Source organism: Salvelinus alpinus, chromosome 14, assembly GCF_045679555.1.
Source record: "Salvelinus alpinus chromosome 14, SLU_Salpinus.1, whole genome shotgun sequence".
Taxonomy (NCBI): domain Eukaryota; kingdom Metazoa; phylum Chordata; class Actinopteri; order Salmoniformes; family Salmonidae; genus Salvelinus; species Salvelinus alpinus.
Window position 1 is genome coordinate 49,500,893 of NC_092099.1, and position 20,941 is coordinate 49,521,833.

The 20,941-nt window shown below is 43.2% G+C and overlaps 1 protein-coding gene across 8 annotated transcripts in view; it reads left to right on the top strand.

Moving 5' to 3' along the window:
- Positions 1-20,941, top strand: part of LOC139539012 (rho GTPase-activating protein 15-like) — a 157,654-nt gene that overhangs the window by 118,915 nt on the left and 17,798 nt on the right. For 6 of the 8 annotated variants that reach the window (XM_071341672.1, XM_071341670.1, XM_071341676.1 and 3 more), the window contains 6 exons: positions 3,502-3,600; positions 4,140-4,308; positions 9,261-9,395; positions 11,576-11,674; positions 15,527-15,604; positions 17,902-18,036. In XM_071341672.1, coding sequence (XP_071197773.1) covers positions 3,502-3,600; positions 4,140-4,308; positions 9,261-9,395; positions 11,576-11,674; positions 15,527-15,604; positions 17,902-18,036 — 715 coding nt within the window. The remainder of the gene's footprint in view (positions 1-3,501; positions 3,601-4,139; positions 4,309-9,260; positions 9,396-11,575; positions 11,675-15,526; positions 15,605-17,901; positions 18,037-20,941) is intronic. The other 2 variants (XM_071341671.1, XM_071341675.1) reach the window with 1 other exon arrangement.

A 20,941-nucleotide genomic window follows, 5' to 3' on the forward strand; every position in this document is an offset into this window, starting at 1 on the left:
TCTAAGGCGCTGCATCTCAGTGCAAGAGGGGTGACTACAGACCCTGGTTCAGCAGTCTAAGGCACTGCATCTCGGTGCTAGGGGCGTCACTACAGACCCTGGTTCGATTCGTGATCGTAAGTCCCAGAGCTTTGACATACTGGTGTAAATCCTTTCTGACATCATTTTACAATTATGAGGAGCTGTGAATGGAAAAATAAAACAGAAATATATTAAGTCCTAGCTAGCTCTTTCCCCTGTGGGAAAAGAGAGGGAGCTCAGTGTGTTGTCCACCATATAACATTTATAAGAGGAACAGACTGTAACTAATGCAACATTCATACAAAGACATCTGAGGTTATGAAACCACCTATCCAAGTCCATTATGATCCTGTTAATAAAGGGGAGAAGAGGTGATAAAACACCACAGACCAGTGATGTTATTTCTAGGATATAAATACATGTATTGTGTATCTGATTACAAATAAGTTACGTTAGAGAACAGAAAAAATATGCTCAGAGGCTAAGGTTTGTGTGTTTGGTTGTTTTGAAAGAACTTTCAGATTCACCAGTGAGCCTCTCCGTAACCCATTCCCCACAATGCAGCAGTGTGATTGCAGAGGCTATTACTGACACATCGTGGGGACGCCTCCAGGAAAAACACTGTTCCAGAGAAAACATGCTTGTTCAGATGCTTGTAACCCAAGAAGAGAGGGGTGGCAAACTCACTCTGACAAGGATTGCGCCCGTAACCATTTCCCCGCTTTTATCTGGCATCCCAAAGTAATGCTGCTTAACAGTTCCTGACGCTTTGTAATGAAGTCAGAAAAGTCAGCTCCACAATAGTCCCAAACTTTGAAGGTCCATGTAGAATAACAACCTATCTGCACACACATACCACAGACATACACACACACACACACACACACACACACACACACACACATGGGTGTGCACTGTGTTATGTTTTTCACACGTGTGCTTGTGCGAGAGGGAGAGCAAGAGGGAGAATATTTTAGCAGGCCATCTCCATTGACTTACATTGGATTTGCTTATTTTTTTATGTTGTTTAACATACTCTAGGAGTGTGAGTGGATTAATTTAGGTATTCTTTTTATATGTATATATTGGTCCAGACAATTATTAAGATTTGAGAAAGAGTAAAGAAGCTGAAAAAATGACTCCATTGAATTTGCTCATACTGCATGTTCTCAGGGTGTGTATGTGTGTGTGTGTGTGTGAAGTGACAATAACGACCTTATTTGCTGTATACTATGTAAGTATTGTGAACTAGGCAGTTTCTTAAGAAAATGGCAATGGGGAACTTCATCAAATGTCTGTGGAGGTGTTGGCAGAATGTTTTCTTTTGCCGGAACATTTGTTGTTTCTGACCGTTTTTGAAAGACAAATACAATTGCAAATTGTTGTGGACCTGTAAACAGATTTGTTTGAATGCAATAATGTTTTGCATTCACTTTTTCCCGAACCTAAACCCACGAATTCTGAAACATGATCTACTCTTATGAAAACCACAGTAGCACTACTTACAGAGGTATCCTACACACTTCAATGCAAATGATGTTCTGTTTGCCTGTTCAATTCTACTGTATGGTATAAACCGCGCACCCTGTTGTCTACTAGGATACTAGGAAACTAGGATACTAGGCTACTAGGCTACTAGCCAGGCTTCCCCAAATATGTTTTCATAATTTTATGTAAATTTACCAGTAGCTGAATCTCACCTGAGAAATCATCAGAGTGAGGGAAACAGCGCCCCTCTGTCTCAGTATGTGTAGCCCATGTATCTGATGCTGTCTGAAGCAAAAGAGTATAAAATGTTGATTGATTAATGCCAGCAGGCATTTGGCCTCCTTTCATTAAAAAAACTAAAATTAGCCAATCAGTGTTGAGCTGAGCTCAACTGTGGGTTGTACTGGTGCAAAAATAAAGTGACGTTTTTGGTAAAAGCCAACTATGCGTGACAACTGGTGCACGCATGCCTTGGGGCATATTTTGTGCGTACGCAGCGTATATAAATAATTTGAACATGTATTCACAGGACTTGATTTATGAAATGTGTTTAAAAACAGTAACCCCATGTGTCCAAAGACTAAATATACTGTAGTGCAATATCAAAAACTCCCATTGTAGATAAACGCTTTGACCGATTTAAAACATGTAGTCAAATTTAGCCATCAGCAGGGCCTCCCGGGTGGCGCAGTGGTCTAGGGCACTGCATCGCAGTGCTAGCTGCGCCACCAGAGTCTCTGGGTTTGCGCCCAGGCTCTGTCGCAGCCGGCCGCGACCGGGAGGTCTGTGGGGCGACGCACAATTGGCATAGAGTCGTCCGGGTTAGGGAGGGTTTGGCCGGTAGGGATATCCTTGTCTCATCGCGCTCCAGCGACTCCTGTGGCGTGCCGGGCGCAGTGCGCGCTAACCAAGGGGGCCAGGTACACGGTGTTTCCTCCGACACATTGGTGCGGCTGGCTTCCGGGTTGGAGGCGCCCTGTGTTAAGAAGCAGTGCGGCTTGGTTGGGTTGTGCTTCGGAGGACGCATGGCTTTCGACCTTCGTCTCTCCCGAGCCCGTACGGGAGTTGTAGCGATGAGACAAGATAGTAATTACTAGCGATTGGATACCACGAAAATGGGATAAAAATTAAAATAAAAAAATATATATTTTTATTTATTTTATTTATTGGCCATCAGCAAGCTTAGAGAACATATGCACTAATGGATATTTCCGTTGTGAAAATGAATGGTTAATTTAGGAAAATAACTGCAAAGATAACGGTTTCATCATTTTGTATGGTATGAGATACCACATCTGCTCATTTGACAATTTCAGTTGCAAAAGATGAGCAAAAAAAAATGTTTTAAGTTCAACCACACTTGACAATTCTGACCTTGATGTCGTCATGGTTTCTCAAAGACTTTTACTAACATTACAGTTATTCAGTTTGACGGCGCCAAATGCTGTTACTGCACTGTTGGAGAAATGCAGAACAGACCCGATATTAAGATGACAAGTATCACGCTAATTATGTTTTCCCCTCTGAGAAGACAGTCTGCATTTGTCTCTTCTTGTGGCACACACACACACGCATGCGCACGCGCACGCGCACGCGCACACGCACACACACACACACACACACACACACACACACACACACACACACTAACACACACACACACACACACACACCCTGCACAACGTGAGCTTGTTGTCACACAGACACAGATACATTAACAGGCCCATCACTGATAAGATTCTCAACAGACCAAAGGAATGAGTATCAAGGGCTGCTGATGCTGGAGTGAGCACATTCTTACCAAATCATGTGGATCAGTGGGTGTCATTTAAATGTAATTAAAATGTAAATACTTATTGTTAGTGTAGGGTATTACGAATTTGAACGTATGCCGTTCGGTTTGCATTATGCTCCACTTCATGGGAATACATTAGATAAAGACCTGTTAATTGTTGTACCTTTAATTTAAGTCAATTTGAATCTTTGTTCCAGATCACAACCAGCTCCGGCAGTGAGTTCCTTCTCCAGGCTGACAATTACCACACTATTTCTAAATGGCATGATGCTATTAAAAGGGCAGCTGACAATTTGGTAAGCAGTTTGCTGTTTCTTATAGACTTATAGACTGAAGGTATGACATTTCTGAAGTCTTTATGATTTCGGACATTGAAACGATGACTATAAATCATTCAGAACATTGTTTAGTCATACCATGCTAACCAAAATGAAAGTAAAACAATTCCCTAAATCATTGACTTCAGGTCAAACGTATGATTTTATGTTCCACATAGTGCAAATAATCACATTGACATGCTATACTTAAGCAATAAGGCACGATTGAGTGTGGTACAGTATATGGCCAATATACCACGGCTAAGGGCAGTTCCTTAGCACGACACAACGTGGAGTGCCTGGATACAGCCCTTAGTCGTTGTATATTGGCCATATACCACAAACCCCCGAGGTGCCTTATTGCTATTATAAACTGGTTACCAACGTAATTAGAGCTGTCAGCCAATCAACATTCAGGACTCGAACCACCCAGTTTATAATGAATAATGAGTGATAATAAAGAGATGTGCGGCCAGTAACCTTTGGACTGAAATGTTTTAACCTCCTTTCTGTTATAGTCTAAAGGAGCTGCTGGGAAGGCCTCTGATAAGCCTGGCATGCGAAGGGCAAACAGCACAGAGTACCTACCTAGACATGGGTTGCCTAGCAAGACACTGTCACTGCCAAGACCTGCACCTGAGTCCCTCTGCACAAAGGAACCCAAACCTGAACACAGACGCTCACTCAGTAAGTTGTCTCCAATGACTAGCTAGTTCTACTACAGTTGCTTACTCAAAACAGTTCTTCACGTGTTGGTACAAGCTGGAACTCACAAAAGTATGCTGATTAAAAGTTGTCTCTTATCTGTGCTACTGCAGGCATTTAATGACTCAGAATAACTTTTTCTAAGGAAGTGGTTGCTTGTACATTTGCATAATATACACTACCATTCAAAAGTTTGGGGTCACTTAGAAATGTTCTTGTTTTTGAAAGAAAAGCAAATTTTTTGTCCATTAAAATAACATCAAATTAATCAGAAAAACAGTGTAGACATTGTTAATGTTGTAAATGACTATTGTAGCTGGAAGCGGCTGATTTATTATGGCATATCTACATAGGCGTACAGAGGACCATTATCAGCAACCGTCACTCCTGTGTTCCAATGGCACGAATATTTGAAATAATCACTCCAATAATCACTCCAAAATGTACTATAAGACATATCTCAAATGTGTTTCTTGGATGACAAACTAGTCCATAGTCAAAGCTAGTCCATAGGCAAAGTTAGTCCATAGGCAAAGTTAGTCCATAGGCAAAGCTAGTCCATAGGCAAAGTTAGTCCATAGGCAAAGCTAGTCCGTAGACAAAGTTAGTCCATAGACAAAGCTAGTCCATAGGCAAAGTTAGTCCATAGGAAAAGCTAGTCCATAGACAAAGCTAGTCCATAGACAAAGCTAGTCCATAGGCAAAGCTAGTCCATAGGCAAAGCTACTCCGTAGACAAAGCTAGTCCGTAGACAAAGCTAGTGCGTAGGCAAAGTTAGTCCATAGGCAAAGCTAGTCCATAGGCAAAGCTAGTCCGTAGACAAAGCTAGTCCGTAGACAAAACTAGTCCATAGGCAAAGTTAGTCCATAGGCAAAGCTAGTCCATAGGCAAAGCTAGTCCATAGACAAAGCTAGTCCATAGGCAAAGCTAGTCCATAGACAAAGCTAGTCCATAGGCAAAGCTAGTCCATAGGCAAAGCTAGTCCATAGGCAAAGCTAGTCCATAGGCAAAGCTAGTCCATAGGCAAAGCTACTCCGTAGACAAAGCTAGTCCGTAGACAAAGCTAGTCCGTAGGCAAAGTTAGTCCATAGGCAAAGCTAGTCCATAGGCAAAGCTAGTCCGTAGACAAAGCTAGTCCGTAGACAAAACTAGTCCATAGGCAAAGCTAGTCCATAGGCAAAGCTAGTCCATAGACAAAGCTAGTCCATAGGCAAAGCTAGTCCATAGACAAAGCTAGTCCATAGGCAAAGCTAGTCCATAGGCAAAGCTAGTCCATAGGCAAAGCTAGTCCATAGGCAAAGCTAGTCCGTAGACAAAGCTAGTCCGTAGGCAAAGTTAGTCCATAGGCAAAGCTAGTCCATAGGCAAAGCTAGTCCATAGGTAAAGTTAGTCCGTAGGCAAAGCTAGTCCATAGGCAAAGCTAGTCCATAGGCAAAGCTAGTCCATAGACAAAGCTAGTCCATAGGCAAAGCTAGTCCATAGACAAAGCTAGTCCATAGACAAAGCTAGTCCATAGACAAAGCTAGTCCATAGGCAAAGCTAGTCCATAGACAAAGCTAGTCCATAGACAAAGCTAGTCCATAGGCAAAGCTAGTCCATAGGCAAAGCTAGTCCGTAGACAACGCTAGTCCATAGGCAAAGCTAGTCCATAGACAAAGCTAGTCCATAGGCAAAGCTAGTCCATAGACAAAGCCTTTAATTAAACTGACAAGCAGTGTCTAGACTTCCTTTAGACATGGAAAAGTTCAATTTGAGTAATAAGTAGAAAAAGACAGACATGTGAGAGATAAATAACAGTGGGAATCTAAGGAGAGAGGAAGAGCGAGGGTCAGGTAGAGAGATGAGGTGAAGCATAATATCAACCTAGGCTGTAGCATTGTGGAGGAATATTTTCATTCTTATTTTATTTGATTTATTTCACCTTTATTTAACCAGGTAGGCTAGTTGAGAACAAGTTCTCATTTACAACTGCAACCTGGCCAAGATAAAGCAAAGCAATGCGACACAAACAACAACATAGAGTTACACATGGAATTAATAAACATACTTATATTAACATAAACATACTTGGAATTAATAAAAAATTATACAGTAGAAAAAGTCTATATACAGTGTGTGCTAATGAGGTAAGACAAGGGAGGTAAGGCAATAAATAGGCCATAGTGGCGAAATTACAATTACAATTACAATTTAGCAATTAAACACTGGAGTGACAGATGTGCAGAAGATGAATATGCAAGTAGAGATACTGGGGTGCAAAGGAGCAAAAATATGGGGATGAGGTAGTTGGATGGGCTATTTACAGATGGGCTATGTACAGGTGCAGTGATCTGTGAGCTGCACTGACAGCTGGTGCTTAAAGTTAGTGAGGGAGATATGAGCTCCAGCTTCAGGGATTTTTGCAGTTCGTTCCAGTCATTGGCAGCAGAGAACTGGAAGGAAATGCGGCCAAAGGAGGAATTGGCTTTGGGGGTGACCAGTGAAATATACCTGCTGGAGTGCGTGAAACGGATGGGTGCTGCTATGGTGACCAGTGAGCTGAGATAGGGCGGGGCTTTACCTAGCAAAGACTTATAGATGACCTGGAGCCAGTGGGTTTGGCAATAAATATGAAGCGAGGGCCAGCCAACGAGAGCATACAGGTCGCAGTGGTGGGTAGTATATGGGGCTTTGGTGACAAAACGGATGGCATTGTGGTAGACTGCATCCACTTTGCTGAGTAGAGTGTTGGAGGCTATTTTGTGAATGACCTCGCCGAAGTCAAGGATCGGTAGGATAGTCAGTTTTACGAGGGTATGTTTGGCAGCAAGAGTGAAGGATGCTTTGTTGCGAAATAGGAAGCCGATTCTAGATTTAATTTTGGATTGGAGATGCCTAAAGTGAGTCTGGAAGGAGAGGTTACAGTCTAACCAGACAACTAGGTATTTGTAGTTGTCCACATATTCTAAGTGAGAACTGTCAAGAGTAGTGATGCTGGACGGGCGAGCAGTGATCGGTTGAAGAGCATGCTTTTAGATTTACTCTCATTTTAGAGCAGTTTGCGTCCCACGGACGGAGAGTTGTATGGCATTGAAGCTCGTCTGGACGTTACTTAACACAGTGTCCAAAGAAGGGCCAGAAGTATACAGAATGGTGTGGTCTGCGTAGAGGTGGATCAGAGAATCACCAGCAGCAAGAGCGACATTATTGATGTATACAGAGAAAAGAGTCGGCCCGAGAATTACACCCTGTGGCACCCCATAGAGACTGCCAGAGGTTCCGACAACAGGCTCTCCGATTTGACACACTGAACTCTGTCTGAGAAGTAGTTGGTGAACCAGGCGAGGCAGTCATTTGAGAAACCAAGGCTGTTGAGTCTGCCGATAAGAATGTGGTGATCGACAGTCGAAAGCCTTGGCCAGGTCGATGAATACAGCTGCATAGTATTGTCTCTTATCGATGGCAGTTATGATATCGTTTAGGACCTTGAGCGTGGCTGAGGTGCACTCATTACCAGCTCGGAAACCAGATTGCATAGCGGAGAAGGTACGGTGGGATTCGAAATGGTCGGTGATCTGTTTGTTAACTTGACTTTCGAAGACCTTAGAAAGGCAGGGTAGAATAGATATAGGTCTTTAGCAGTTTGGGTCTAGAGTGTCTCCCCCGTTTGAAGAGGGGGATGACCACGGCAGCTTTCCAATCTTTGGGGATCTCAGACGATACAAAAGAGAGGTTGAACAGGCTAGTAACAGGGGTTGCAACAATTTCGGCTGATAATTTTAGAAGGAGAGGGTCCAGATTGTCTAGCCTGGCTGATTTGTGGGGGTCCAGATTTTGCAGCTCTTTCAGAACGTCAGCTATCTGGATTTGGGTGAAGGAGAAATGGGGAAGGCTTGGGCGTGTTGCTGTGGGGGGTGCAGGGCTGTTGACCGTGGTAGGGGCAGCCAGGTGGAAAGCATGGCCAGCCGTAGAAAAATGCTTATTGAAATTCTCAATTATAATGGATTTATCGGTGGTAACAGTGTTTCCTATCCTCAGAGCAGTGGGCAGCTGGAAGGAGGTGCTCTTATTCTCCATGGACTTTACAATGTCCCAGAACTTTTTGGAGTTTGTGCTACAGGATGCACATTTCTGTTTGAAAGAGCTAGCCTTTTCTTTCCTAACTGCCTGTGTATATTGGTTCCTAACTTCCCTGAAAAGTTGCATATCGCGGGGGCTATTTGATGCTAATGCAGTACGCCACAGGATGTTTTTGTGCTGGTCAAGGGCAGTCAGGTCTGGAGTGAACCAAGGGCTATATCTGTTCCTGGTTATACATTTTTTGAATGGGCCATTCTTATTTAAGATGGTGAGGAATGCACTTTTAAAGAATAACCAGGCATCCTCTACTGACGGAATGAGGTCAATATCCTTCCAAGATACCCGGGCCAGGTCGATTAGAAAGGCCTGCTCGCTGAAGTGTTTTAGGGAGCGTTTGACAGTGATGAGTGGAGGTCGTTTGGTCGCAGACCCATTACGGATGCAGGCAATGAGGCAGTGATCGCTGAGATCCTGGTTGAAGACAGCAGAGGTGTATTTGGAGGACACGTTGGTTAGGATCATATCTATGAGGGTGCCCGTATTTACGGATTTGGGGTTGTACCTGCATGTCCCAGCATGTCCCAGTTTAGGTCACCTAGCAGCACGAGCTCAGAAGATAGATGGGGGGCAATCAATTCACATATGGTGTCCAGGGCACAGCTGGGGGCAGAAGGTGGTCTATAGCAAGCGGCAACGGTGAGAGACTTGTTTCTGGAAAGGTGGATTTTTAAAAGCCTACTGAGCCTATAAAAGCCTACTGGGCCTATGTAAAAGCCTATATAAGCCTACTGAGCCTTTCTAAAGACAAACATAACATCATAGCTTTCCCTTTCACTTAATTTAACCGTGTGTCTCTTTCTCTGTGTGTTCCTGAGAAGTGTTCAAGTCTTCCAAGCTCAACTACAGCATGTCGGACAGTGCTGATAAAAATGGGGTGAAGAACAGACTCAAAAAGTTCATCACAAGACGGCCCTCTATGAAAACTCTACAGGAGAAAGGCATCATCAAAGGTATCAGAGTATTCTGCCAGGATACGTTGATTATTTTCCACCACACAACACATGTTGTGAGGAACATAAATCTTTCAAAATGTATTGCACATTTTGACTACCTTCTTTCAATTTGGACTACCCTTCAATCAGAAAGAGGAGACTGATCTGTAGCTGTGCATTCCCCGATGTGATGTCACAATTTATTTGATAATAATTTATAACTATAGAATAACTAGTGAAGATTTTATTATTATTAGAGTTATTACACTGATTTGAAAAGGTCTCTTCTCCCCGTACAACAGAGATTGATAAAATTATACTGAATGGATATTATTTCAAAATTAAACAACAACACACCAATCTACATAAATCACATAACCACATAATCCATTTCTCTCAGGGGGAACTAATTTATTGAGCCCACGGTTGAAGGATAATACACCATTAAGGCATTATTTAAACACATTTGCAATCCTTAGAAGAAGGTAACAGTATTTGGAATTTCTCCCAGATTCAAGGAGACCCTTAAATGTGGTGTCCATGGGACAAACGCTTGATCAAAGGGAGAGGACATTATTGACGGAATAAATTAAATACTTGGGACAGGTGCCCCTCAGACTGTCCTTTTTGTCAGGGTTGAAGAGAACGACACTTCAGAGAGTGTTTCCTCAAATCAGGCCCCCTTCCCTCCCTCCCCCTCTTTCCTATCGTACTTCAGAATGCAAATTAAATCCATGCAACGCGAGAGTTATTTGAATTCCTTTAGGAGTGGTAATTTTGCTCCATTGCTCTGGCCCCCTTCCCCTCCCCCTTGTCATTTCCCATGCTTATCCGCTGAGCGCTGGGAAGTAGATTTTGTATACAAAGGTGCCTTGCTCGCAGTCATCGCAGTGTATTTGTTGAACCCTTCCCTCCCCTTCCCTCCAGTGTATAAACAACAGAGAGTTATCTTTGATGTTGCCCAGTGCTAGAGAGACAGCACTGTTCCAGAGGACTCATACAGTAACATAAGCCAGTTGATGAGTGAACGAGTGTACCTCTGTGCACAGTCAGTTTGAATACCAGTCTATGTTTGATGAGGTATGCTTTGCTAACCCTATATGGCGTCTACTGGAGATGAACTGACCAAAGTTAGTGACCACAAAAGCCTGAGTATATTGCCTGTAGGGACAGGTTAAGTGAGGGACTTCTCAGTATATTTGAATGGACAAAAGCAGAGTAATGAACCAATGGGAATTATTTATTTATTTGATTTATTTCACCTTTATTTAACCAGGTAAGCTAGTTGAGAACAAGTTCTCATTTACAACTGCGACCTGGCCAAGATAAAGCAAAGCAGTGCGACACAAAAAACAACACAGAGTTACACATGGAATAAACAAACGTACAGTCAATAACACAATAGAAAAAATGTTCGTAAGGCAAGATAATGTGGTCCCCCTCTCCCTCTGATTGGAGCAAAGATAATGTGGTCCCCCTCTCCCTCTGATTGGAGCAAAGATAATGTGGTCACCCTCTCCCTCTGATTGGAGCAAAGATAATGTGGTCCCCCTCTCCCTCTGATTGGAGCAAAGCTAATGTGATCCCCCTCTCCCTTTGATTGGAGCAAAGATAATGTGGTCCCCCTCTCCCTTTGATTGGAGCAAAGAGAATGTGGTCCCCCTCTCCGTCTGATTGGAGCAAAGATAATGTGGTCCCCCTCTCCGTCTGATTGGAGAAGAGCTGCCTGGGAGAATCAGGGTTCATGGGAAAATGTTTTACTTAGCAATTAAATGCTGTGTGTGGTTAACCATTAGATTGATTATCCTTTACCAGTGTAGCCGTGGAACCTATGTACTGTTATCAACACTGTTCTGGAAACAGCCATCAGAGGAGAACAAGGGCAGTAAGAGTCAAGAGTCAATGCTATGAATTAATGACCTATCCCTCAACCTAATGACGATGATCAATGGACAGTAGTAATGAGATGTTTCAGGTGCGAATGGAAATGGACTATTAAACAGATACTCTACCGTTCCACCAAGTTCCTCCGTTGTGCATTTAAGATCTGAAAAAACACAGTTCAGCACAGTTAAATGCAGAAGCTGTTCTCTTTGATGTTATCGCTAATTTCAATACTTTTTACACTGTAGCTTTAATTCAGTGGGTCTGGGGAATGGTGTTTTTTCCTGAATAAACCATGTGTTTTTTCTTCACAGATCGAGTGTTTGGGTGTCCCTTGTTGGCACTTTGTGAGCGGGAAGGGACCACTGTGCCAAATTTCGTCAGGCAGTGTGTGGAGGCCGTTGAAAAAAGAGGTATGTACTTTTCTGAAAAATATGTTGAAAGTAAGTACTTTGTGTATGGGAAATAATTTAACTATTTACACACACACATACTCAGACACACACACACGGACGGCCCGCTCAGTAGGCATGATTAGGCGACTGCCTATGGTGGAAGATTGACGAGGGCGCCGTTTTCTGAGCTACACTGACCAAGACGCACCTCCAACAACAACATATCAAGCCTCACTTAATTCTGCCCCAAAACAATGACAATTCCTCTCAACCAGTGGCATAATTATCTTTTTAGGTGAGTGCTGATGCCACCCTTTGATAAGCAGCGGCCACTTTGTCAAAGGTGAGGGGCGCAAAATATTTTGCTTGTCCATTCTCAGCCAGCTCTACAGGGTGCTGTTGGAGAGACGCATCTTTCCAACAAAATAATTTAACATCAATCATGTAGCAGACATAGGACATAGTAGAACGAGTATGTGGCCTTTTCTGTAGCCTACAGACTGGAGATAAATTGTATGACAACATCATGCAGGTTTCTCCGATCAAGTAGCCTGACCTAAATGGCTCTCAATCGAATAAAACATTTGCTGTCATGTTAACAAACAACATATCCTAAAAACAGGACAGGTCAATATGGAATGGACATTCACAACTTGTCCATGAGTTCCACCCCATTGTCATGATCAGTGGTTTCAATTTTATATCCATACATTTTTGACAAGCTGATCATAGCGAAAGATAAATTGCTTCTGCATTTCCCGCTGTGTGAACACATTGCAAATAGGCTCAGGATAACTCCGGATAATGTTGGGTAGCTGATATTCAGAGCTTAAATAGACAAATTGATTAGTCACTGGAATCAGTACTAATAAAGCCAATGCAACGGCCTGTTTTACAAACAGTGGGCTTAACACATGGATGGGCATTAATACAATTCCATTGCGGGCTGACTTGGTAGGTTACACCCCAGTAAGCAGAGCTGACGTCTTTTGGACATCTTTTTTTTGTCCTGTCCGGACATAGTTTTTTTGGTGTTTTACAAAAGGTAGGCTTACCAAATAGATTGGCATTCACAAAATTCAATTTCAGACAATACTGTAGGCTAGACCTCAGTAAGAACGGACCAATGGTGACGCCTTTTGGGTGTCTTTTTTTTGGTGCAGTTCTGGAACGGCCTTAATTTCCACATCCACAGACATCGGTTTTTGGTCCGGTCCGGACCAACTCTGAACCAATCATAGACATCTATGTTTGGTTCACATTTTGCCCGGACCAGCCTTGATTTGGCCCAAAGATAGACATCTTAAATTACATATTTTAACTTTCATTCAGAACCAAACATTTGCCTGATTTCAACATCCGGAAAATACATATTTTCATTGTCAGGAAAATCATTATATTGAGAACCAAAATTGAACCTGATTTCTTTGTCCGGATAAAAAAAACATTTTTCAAGTTCAAGGAAAAGATGGCTATCCAATGTCCTGGAAAATACACTGCTCAAAAAAATAAAGGGAACACTAAAATAACACATCCTAGATCTGAATGAATGAAATATTCTTATTAAATACTTTTTTCTTTACATAGTTGAATGTGCTGACAACAAAATCACACAAAAATTATCAATGGAAATCAAATTTATCAACCCATGGAGGTCTGGATTTGGAGTCATACTCAAAATTAAAGTGGAAAACCACACTACAGGCTGATCCAACTTTGATGTAATGTCCTTAAAACAAGTCAAAATGAGGCTCAGTAGTGTGTGTGGCCTCCACGTGCCTGTATGACCTCCCTACAACGCCTGGGCATGCTCCTGATGAGGTGGCGGATGGTCTCCTGAGGGATCTCCTCCCAGACCTGGACTAAAGCATCCGCCAACTCCTGGACAGTCTGTGGTGCAACGTGGCGTTGGTGGATGGAGCGAGACATGATGTCCCAGATGTGCTCAATTGGATTCAGGTCTGGGGAACGGGCGGGCCAGTCCATAGCATCAATGCCTTCCTCTTGCAGGAACTGCTGAGTTCCAGCCACATGAGGTCTAGCATTGTCTTGCATTAGGAGGAACCCAGGGCCAACCGCACCAGCATATGGTCTCACAAGGGGTCTGAGGATCTCATCTCAGTACCTAATGGCAGTCAGGCTACCTTTGGCGAGCCCATGGAGGGCTGTGCGGCCCCCCAAAGAAATGCCACCCCACACCATGACTGACTCACCGCCAAACCGGTCATGCTGGAGGATGTTGCAGGCAGCAGAACATTCTCCACGGTGTCTCCAGACTGTCACGTCTGTCACATGTGCTCAGTATGAACCTGCTTTCATCTGTGAAGAGCACAGGGCGCCAGTGGTAAATTTGCCAATCTTGGTGTTCTCTGGCAAATGCCAAACGTCCTGCACGGTGTTGGGCTGTAAGCACAACCCCCACCTGTGGACGTCGGGCCCTCATACCACCCTCATGGAGTCTGTTTCTGACCGTTTGAGCAGACACATGCACATTTGTGGCCTGCTGGAGGTCATTTTGCAGGGCTCTGGCAGTGCTCCTCCTGCTCCTTCTTGCACAAAGGCGGAGGTAGCGGTCCTGCTGCTGGGTTGTTGCCCTCCTACGGCCTCCTCCACGTCTCCTGATGTACTGGCCTGTCTCCTGGTAGCACCTCCATGCTCTGGACACTACGCTGACAGACACAGCAAACCTTCTTGCCACAGCTCGCATTGATGTGCCATCCTGGATGAGCTGCACTACCTGAGCCACTTGTGTGGGTTGTAGACTCCGTCTCATGCTACCACTAGAGTGAAAGCACCACCAGCATTCAAAAGTGACCAAAACATCAGCCAGGAAGCATAGGAACTGAGAAGTGGTCTGTGGTCACCACCTGCAGAACCACTCCTTTATTGGGGATGTCTTGCTAATTGCCTATAATTTCCACCTGTTGTCTATTCCATTTGCACAAAATCATGTGAAATGTATTGTCAATCAGTGTTGCTTCCTAAGTGGACAGTTTGATTTCACAGAAGTGTGATTGACTTGGAGTTACATTGTGTTGTTTAAGTGTTCCCTTTATTTTTTTGAGCAGTGTATGTATTTTAAACATTCGTAAAATACCTTTTCACCCTTCATTCAGAACCTACAATGAACCTAACTTCAACGTCTGGAAAATATGTATTTTATATGTCATTTTGCTTACTGGGACAATTCCAGTTTTGTGGGGGCAGCAGTTTTTGGTCTCACCTATGGCTGCAGAATGGCAAGGGCCAGCCCTGCACACACACAAGCAAGCAACATTTGGCCAGGCTCTGGATACAGCAGGAAAAGTACAAGCAAACAGCTTCTGACTGCCTTGTATGTAAACAAAGGGCCCAACACGCTGGGGTCAAATTCATCTGGACATCTTAACATTTGAGCTGCAGAAAATAGCCATGACATTATACAAGAACGCCTTGCAAAGAATGAAACCTTGTACGTCTGCTTTACTTTTTCAAATCAACCATATCTTCCAGTTACCCCACCAGTGACAGCGGTACAGTATATCGCCTTCCACTGTCAAATGCTCAGCAATGTGGACGGACATTCATTAGAGCAACTGACAGAAAAGACCAGAGGAACGTGTCGCCCCGGCTACCTCTAGGCAGCGGCAGTGTGACTCAAATTGTGCTGGCGATTTTGCATTACAGAGTTGTATTGCGTCCAAGTCAAAGCCTCTATCTAGGCATGATGTGAACTATCCATTCCACTTCAGTGAATGTTAAAATGATCTATCGAAAAACCCAGAATGTCTTTCTAAATTGGTCAATTTTGTTAATCTAAGTCCAAATTAAGCTTAGTCTTGTCAAAGTGTGTAGTATGTCACAGGCTTGTGTCTATCTTGTATCCACCAGGTTTAGAGGCTGATGGCATCTACAGAGTGAGTGGTAATCTTGCCACCATCCAGAAGTTACGATTCTTGGTTGACCAAGGTATGTTCTGTTTAATTCACTTGATTCTTGGTTGACCAAGGTATGTTCTGTTGTTTAATTCACTTGATTCTTGGTTGACCAAGGTATGTTCTGTTTAATTCACTTGATTCTTGGTTGACCAAGGTATGTTCTGTTTAATTCACTTGATTCTTGGTTGACCAAGGTATGTTCTGTTTAATTCACTTGATTCTTGGTTGACCAAGGTATGTTCTGTTTAATTCACTTGATTCTTGGTTGACCAAGGTATGTTCTGTTTAATTCACTTGATTCTTGGTTGACCAAGGTATGTTCTGTTGTTTAATTCACTTGATTCTTGGTTGACCAAGGTATGTTCTGTTGTTTAATTCACTTGATTCTTGGTTGACCAAGGTATGTTCTGTTGTTTGATTCACTTGTGATTGTTTGTATGTTAAATTGTTTGTATTACGGCCACATTCCCAGTAAACTAATATAGTTTTGCTGTCGCTATTATGTATTAATAGTAATTAACTTCATACAGTTCCGTTTCTGCTGGATATCATACAATGAACACACAGGATTGGATTGAGGTGTTCTTTGTGATAAAATGTATACAACCACGACTGTGTTCTGCTGAAATCATGGATAATTCTGAGTAATTACTGAGTAATTCTACTTTACAGCTAAACTATGAATAACTGCAGAGACATATTCTTGTTGAATGAGTAAGAGATCACAAGACTGTCTTTTGCAAATGCAAAAAAAGATTCCCAAATACCTTAAGAATGGGATCTTTCAGAGTAAACGGAAGGATAACGAAGCATCCCTCATGAGACTTCAAGTCAGATCTGTGCCTCCAGTGAAACACGTCTACCTACTTCATCTGAATTATCCAAGGTCTCCTTGTGAGGGGCTGATGGGGGATTTCTCCATCAAACCAACAAGAGAACGTTTGTCTGTTGTTGTCCAGAGCTCTGAGAAGGAAGAAAAGGTTGACCTTTAAACTAATGTATCATTCTGGAATGTATTTTTCTGTCTTGAAGAAAGCTAGGAACCTTCTTCTTTAGACACACCATTATGTTTTTATTGTGCCCTGCAGTCCTACAGATTAAAGAAGTGGTTTGTGACGCGCGACATTGTGGGAAGAGTGACATCACCAACATTCTGCACATTCTGAGCATTCTGACACAGTGACACCATGTGCCTACATTCTGTCCCACTCATTCCATGTCTCCTGAATGTGTTCCCAACCCCCGTTGTTCTACAGAGCCAGTACAGTACAAGCTCAAGTGAGAGTGGGTTGGGAGCATCGACCATGTAGTAGGCTACTATGTCCTTCAGGACCATATAGAACGCAGCAGGTTCACTTTTTCTAGTGGGTCTTTGTACAAGGCAAACGTGGGCTGATTAACAATCCACTCAGATGTGTCAAGTGGACACACTGGAGAGGCTGGCTAATTGAAAGTCTGGACTTTCTGCTAGTGAATACCTAAAACTGTCCAGAGAAAGAGAGAAATACCTTTGTCATTTTCTATGAGTCTGACTGTCCAACAGTCCAACAGTCCAAAAGAATGAAGGGAAGATTAAGAGCATCTTGACAAATCAAGTACATAGGCCTAATTTCAAAACATGAATGAAATATTTCTAAGATTATTATCTCTATTAAAAGATCCCATGGCTCTATATTCTGATCATGTGACAGGGTTGCCTGAAATTAATGACGGCTTATTTCCGGTTTCAACATACACCATAATGTGACCATTCCACTGTCTTCAGAGCTTCAGGCCCTGTCATCTTGGCTTTGGATCATAGGCCTACTGCTGCCCTCCTGTGACATATTGAGCCTGGTGCCTCTGAATCAGGTATCCACCTGATGTCTCTGTCACTACCCAGGGTTTTCAGAAATAACTAATTTCAGCAGAAGGTGTCTGTCAGTCTAAAACAGAGACACATGCTGCTTCATCAAACCTCTGGGTAGCTGGGAGCCTGTTAGTGAGCGCCGCTGTTAGCAGGTAAACATTAGCACAGTAATTAGCCCTCTCTAATTAGCCCAATTAAAGCTGTGTTGTTCCTTCTCTCTCCCCTCTCCTGTTCCCTTTCTCTCTTGCACATTCTCTCTCTCGCTCTCTCTCTCTCTCTCGCTTTCTCTCCTTCTCTTTCTCACCGCTCCTGTTCCTTCTCTCTCTCTCTCTCTCTCTCTCTCTCTCTCTCTCTCTCTCTCTCTCTCTCTCTCTCTCTCTCTCTCTCTCTCTCTCTCTCTCTCCACACCCCCTCTCTCTCTCTCTCTCTCTCTCCACACCCCCTCTCTCTCTCCCCATCTCTTCCTGGTGATGTCCCAGAGGTGGTATTTAACCTGGACGACAGCCAATGGGAGGACATCCACGTTGTCACCGGGGCGCTCAAGATGTTTTTTCGGGAACTGCCAGAGCCGCTGTTTCCCTTCCCATTCTTTGAGCTGTTTGTGGAGGCCATCAGTGAGTATACAGGCCAGCTGGGGCTGCTTTTGTTTGTCATCAGCACATACATTTTAGTGTCAGCTCCTTTTTAAAGCATATTTAAAGCATATTTGCAAGGCATGCACTTGCAGTCAGGTCTCAGTCACCTTCATTTTTTAAGGTCAAGAAGAGTGAAAATATGGACTGCATTGAAAATCTCTAGATCTAGATGAATAGTATTTGTGTCAGAACTGTGTAACCAGTGACATATGCAGGCTAGCCTGGGTTTCACATAGTAACACATTCATCAGGTCCCTTGGTGTGTTAACATTGATCCTGTTTATACTTCATATGCTTTTATTTGCCTCTAGAAACGTTGTCCTCAAGGCCGCTCAGTTAAGCACTAAACTACTTTTCATTCAGAGAGAGCGAGAGATTCACAATGTTAACATATGTTTCCCATGCCAATAAAGCACTTAAATTGAACATTGAATTGAGAGAGAGGAGTGAGCTGTGGTATGCTACGTTGAAACTCCTCCACTATCTGGAAAACAACAGAGGTGAAATCAATAGCCATATTTCCACATGGTCACTTGGCACCGAGGTATGAGCCCAGAGCAAAACATCAGAGTTAGAAATGTAGGTTGAATTTGGAGGCGGTGAATAAATCCTCTTAGAACGTTACGATGACGCTGAACAGTATTTATACTGTATCATTTACTCTTACAGTACACCAAGTGGTTTCTTAAAGGTAGCAGGCTTATCTACAGCTTTCTATCTGTCGAGTCAAAAGAGGTCGCTGTTGAACAGTGAGGTGATGTGGGTCTCTCTCTCTCTCTCGCTCTCGCTCCCTCTCTCTCTCTCTCTTTCTCTCCCCTCTTTCTTTCTCTTTCTCTCCCCTTTTTCTTTCTCTCCCTCTCTCTCTCTCTCTCTCTCTCTCTCTCTCTCTCTCTCTCTCTCTCTCTCTCTCTCTCTCTCTCACTTTCTCTCTTATCCCTGAAATCCCCTGGTCCTAAGTGGGGGAATTCCACAGGCTAAAGGCCAAACCAGCCAGGGCTGGCAGTCCAGACAGAAGCTATCACAAGATCAGATCTGCCACTAAGTCATGTGTCGTCGTATTTTCACTCGCTCCACCACACACAAACACAAACGCACACACACTCACATCCCTTCACACATACACGGACACAACCCTTCACACATGCCACCCCACACCACACCAACCCACTACTCAATTATCCCCCATCATGCCAATAATCAGTCCTTCACCCAAGAGAGAGGGGAAAGAGGGGAGAGAGAAAGAAGGGGGAGCGAGAGAAAGAAAGAGAGAAAGAGAGAGAGAGAGAGAGAGAGAGAGAGAGAGAGAGAGAGAGAGAGAGAGAGAGAGAGAGAGAGAGAGAGAGAGAGAGAGAGAGAGAGAGAGAGAGAGAGAGAGAGAGAGAGAGAGAGAGAGAGAGAGAGAGAGAGAGAGAGAGAGAGAGAGAGAGAGAGAGAGAGAGAGAGAGAGAGAGACTCCTCCACTATCTCCACGTATCGGCCCAGAGCAAAACAACATCAGAGTTATAAACTTTAGGTTGCATAATATCCTCTAAGAACATCAAGATGACACTGAATAGCAATGTTCCCTCTAAGCGCGCAGCTCTCCCGGGAACGCCGAGGAGAAGAAATAGAGAAGCACGAGATGGAACTTCACTCAACTTTCTAGAGTTTTCCCCCTTAGGTAACACGATCAACGTTTCCCTTTACTGTGGGAATTGTGATCGAATCAACGCAATATTAGCTACTTTCATTGCAACACACCGAAACAAAACAAACTATGCAAGACTTAGTATGCAAAACCAACTATGCAAGAGATTTTGTTGTAAGCAGAACGCATCGGAGTAGGATTCAATTGCATTGACACAGGACTCAGCCCCTACTCTACACAGACTGGTGCAACCTAACCAAGATGTGCTTGTTTTCAGATCAAAGTGAGAGCTGCATGTAGCCACATGTGCACATGTTGTTCATTTCCTTTACTAGTTAGTGTGTTATTAGTCCAGTTATAGATCATTTGTAGTCAGCAATGGGGAGTGATTGTTACCTACCAGAGCACAAAACATGTACATTTCTAGACATCTTTGAAAAGCAAGTCAGGTAAAGAGCTTATTTTTTTATCTTAAAGGGGCGGTGTTGTATCTTGAGATAGGCTTGAATAAGCTAAGTAGCCAATAGGCAAAGGGTAGCATACTTTGTCTGATTCTCTGCAATAAGGGTGTGGGAATAATGATGCATTTTATTTAGTAAAGTGGTTTCTTGCATCAAACAGCACAACAACATTTTCAGGTTAATATCAAGACCTGCATGTTTTTTTTCACAAGTCATGGATTGTAGGCCAACATTGAACACCACACATTGGCTGCTATTGTACAGCCTCAGTGTTCACAGTAAATGTTCACATCGCTCAAGTTTGCACCCAGCAGACCTGCCATTTTCTCAGTGATGAAAACATTTTGAGGGAACATTGCTGAACAGTATGTACACTTTATCATTCACTCCATTTACAGTACACCAAGTTGTCTCATAAAGGCCTTATGTGTTTTTCTATCTGTCCAGTCTATCTGTCTGTCTAGTCTTTCTCTCTCTGAATTAACCACTATCATGCCAATGATCAGGCCTCCACCCTATCTGCCATCCTACCGATGCCAGTGTTAACCTTGTGTAAACAATGGTATTAAAGGTTGAAAAGCTACCTGGGCCATGTAACGCCACCTCAGGGTTGGAGTACTCGCCTGAGCTCCATGGACGAAACATAAGGAGATGATATTGAATAATGTGCTTTATTTAATACGTGATTTTTATTATTCCCCGATTTAATGCCTATTTGTTATGTATGTGTCATTTTAACAAAAGTGCCTGCTGTTATCAATGCCCATCCCATGGCCAAATATTCACTTAGCAACCC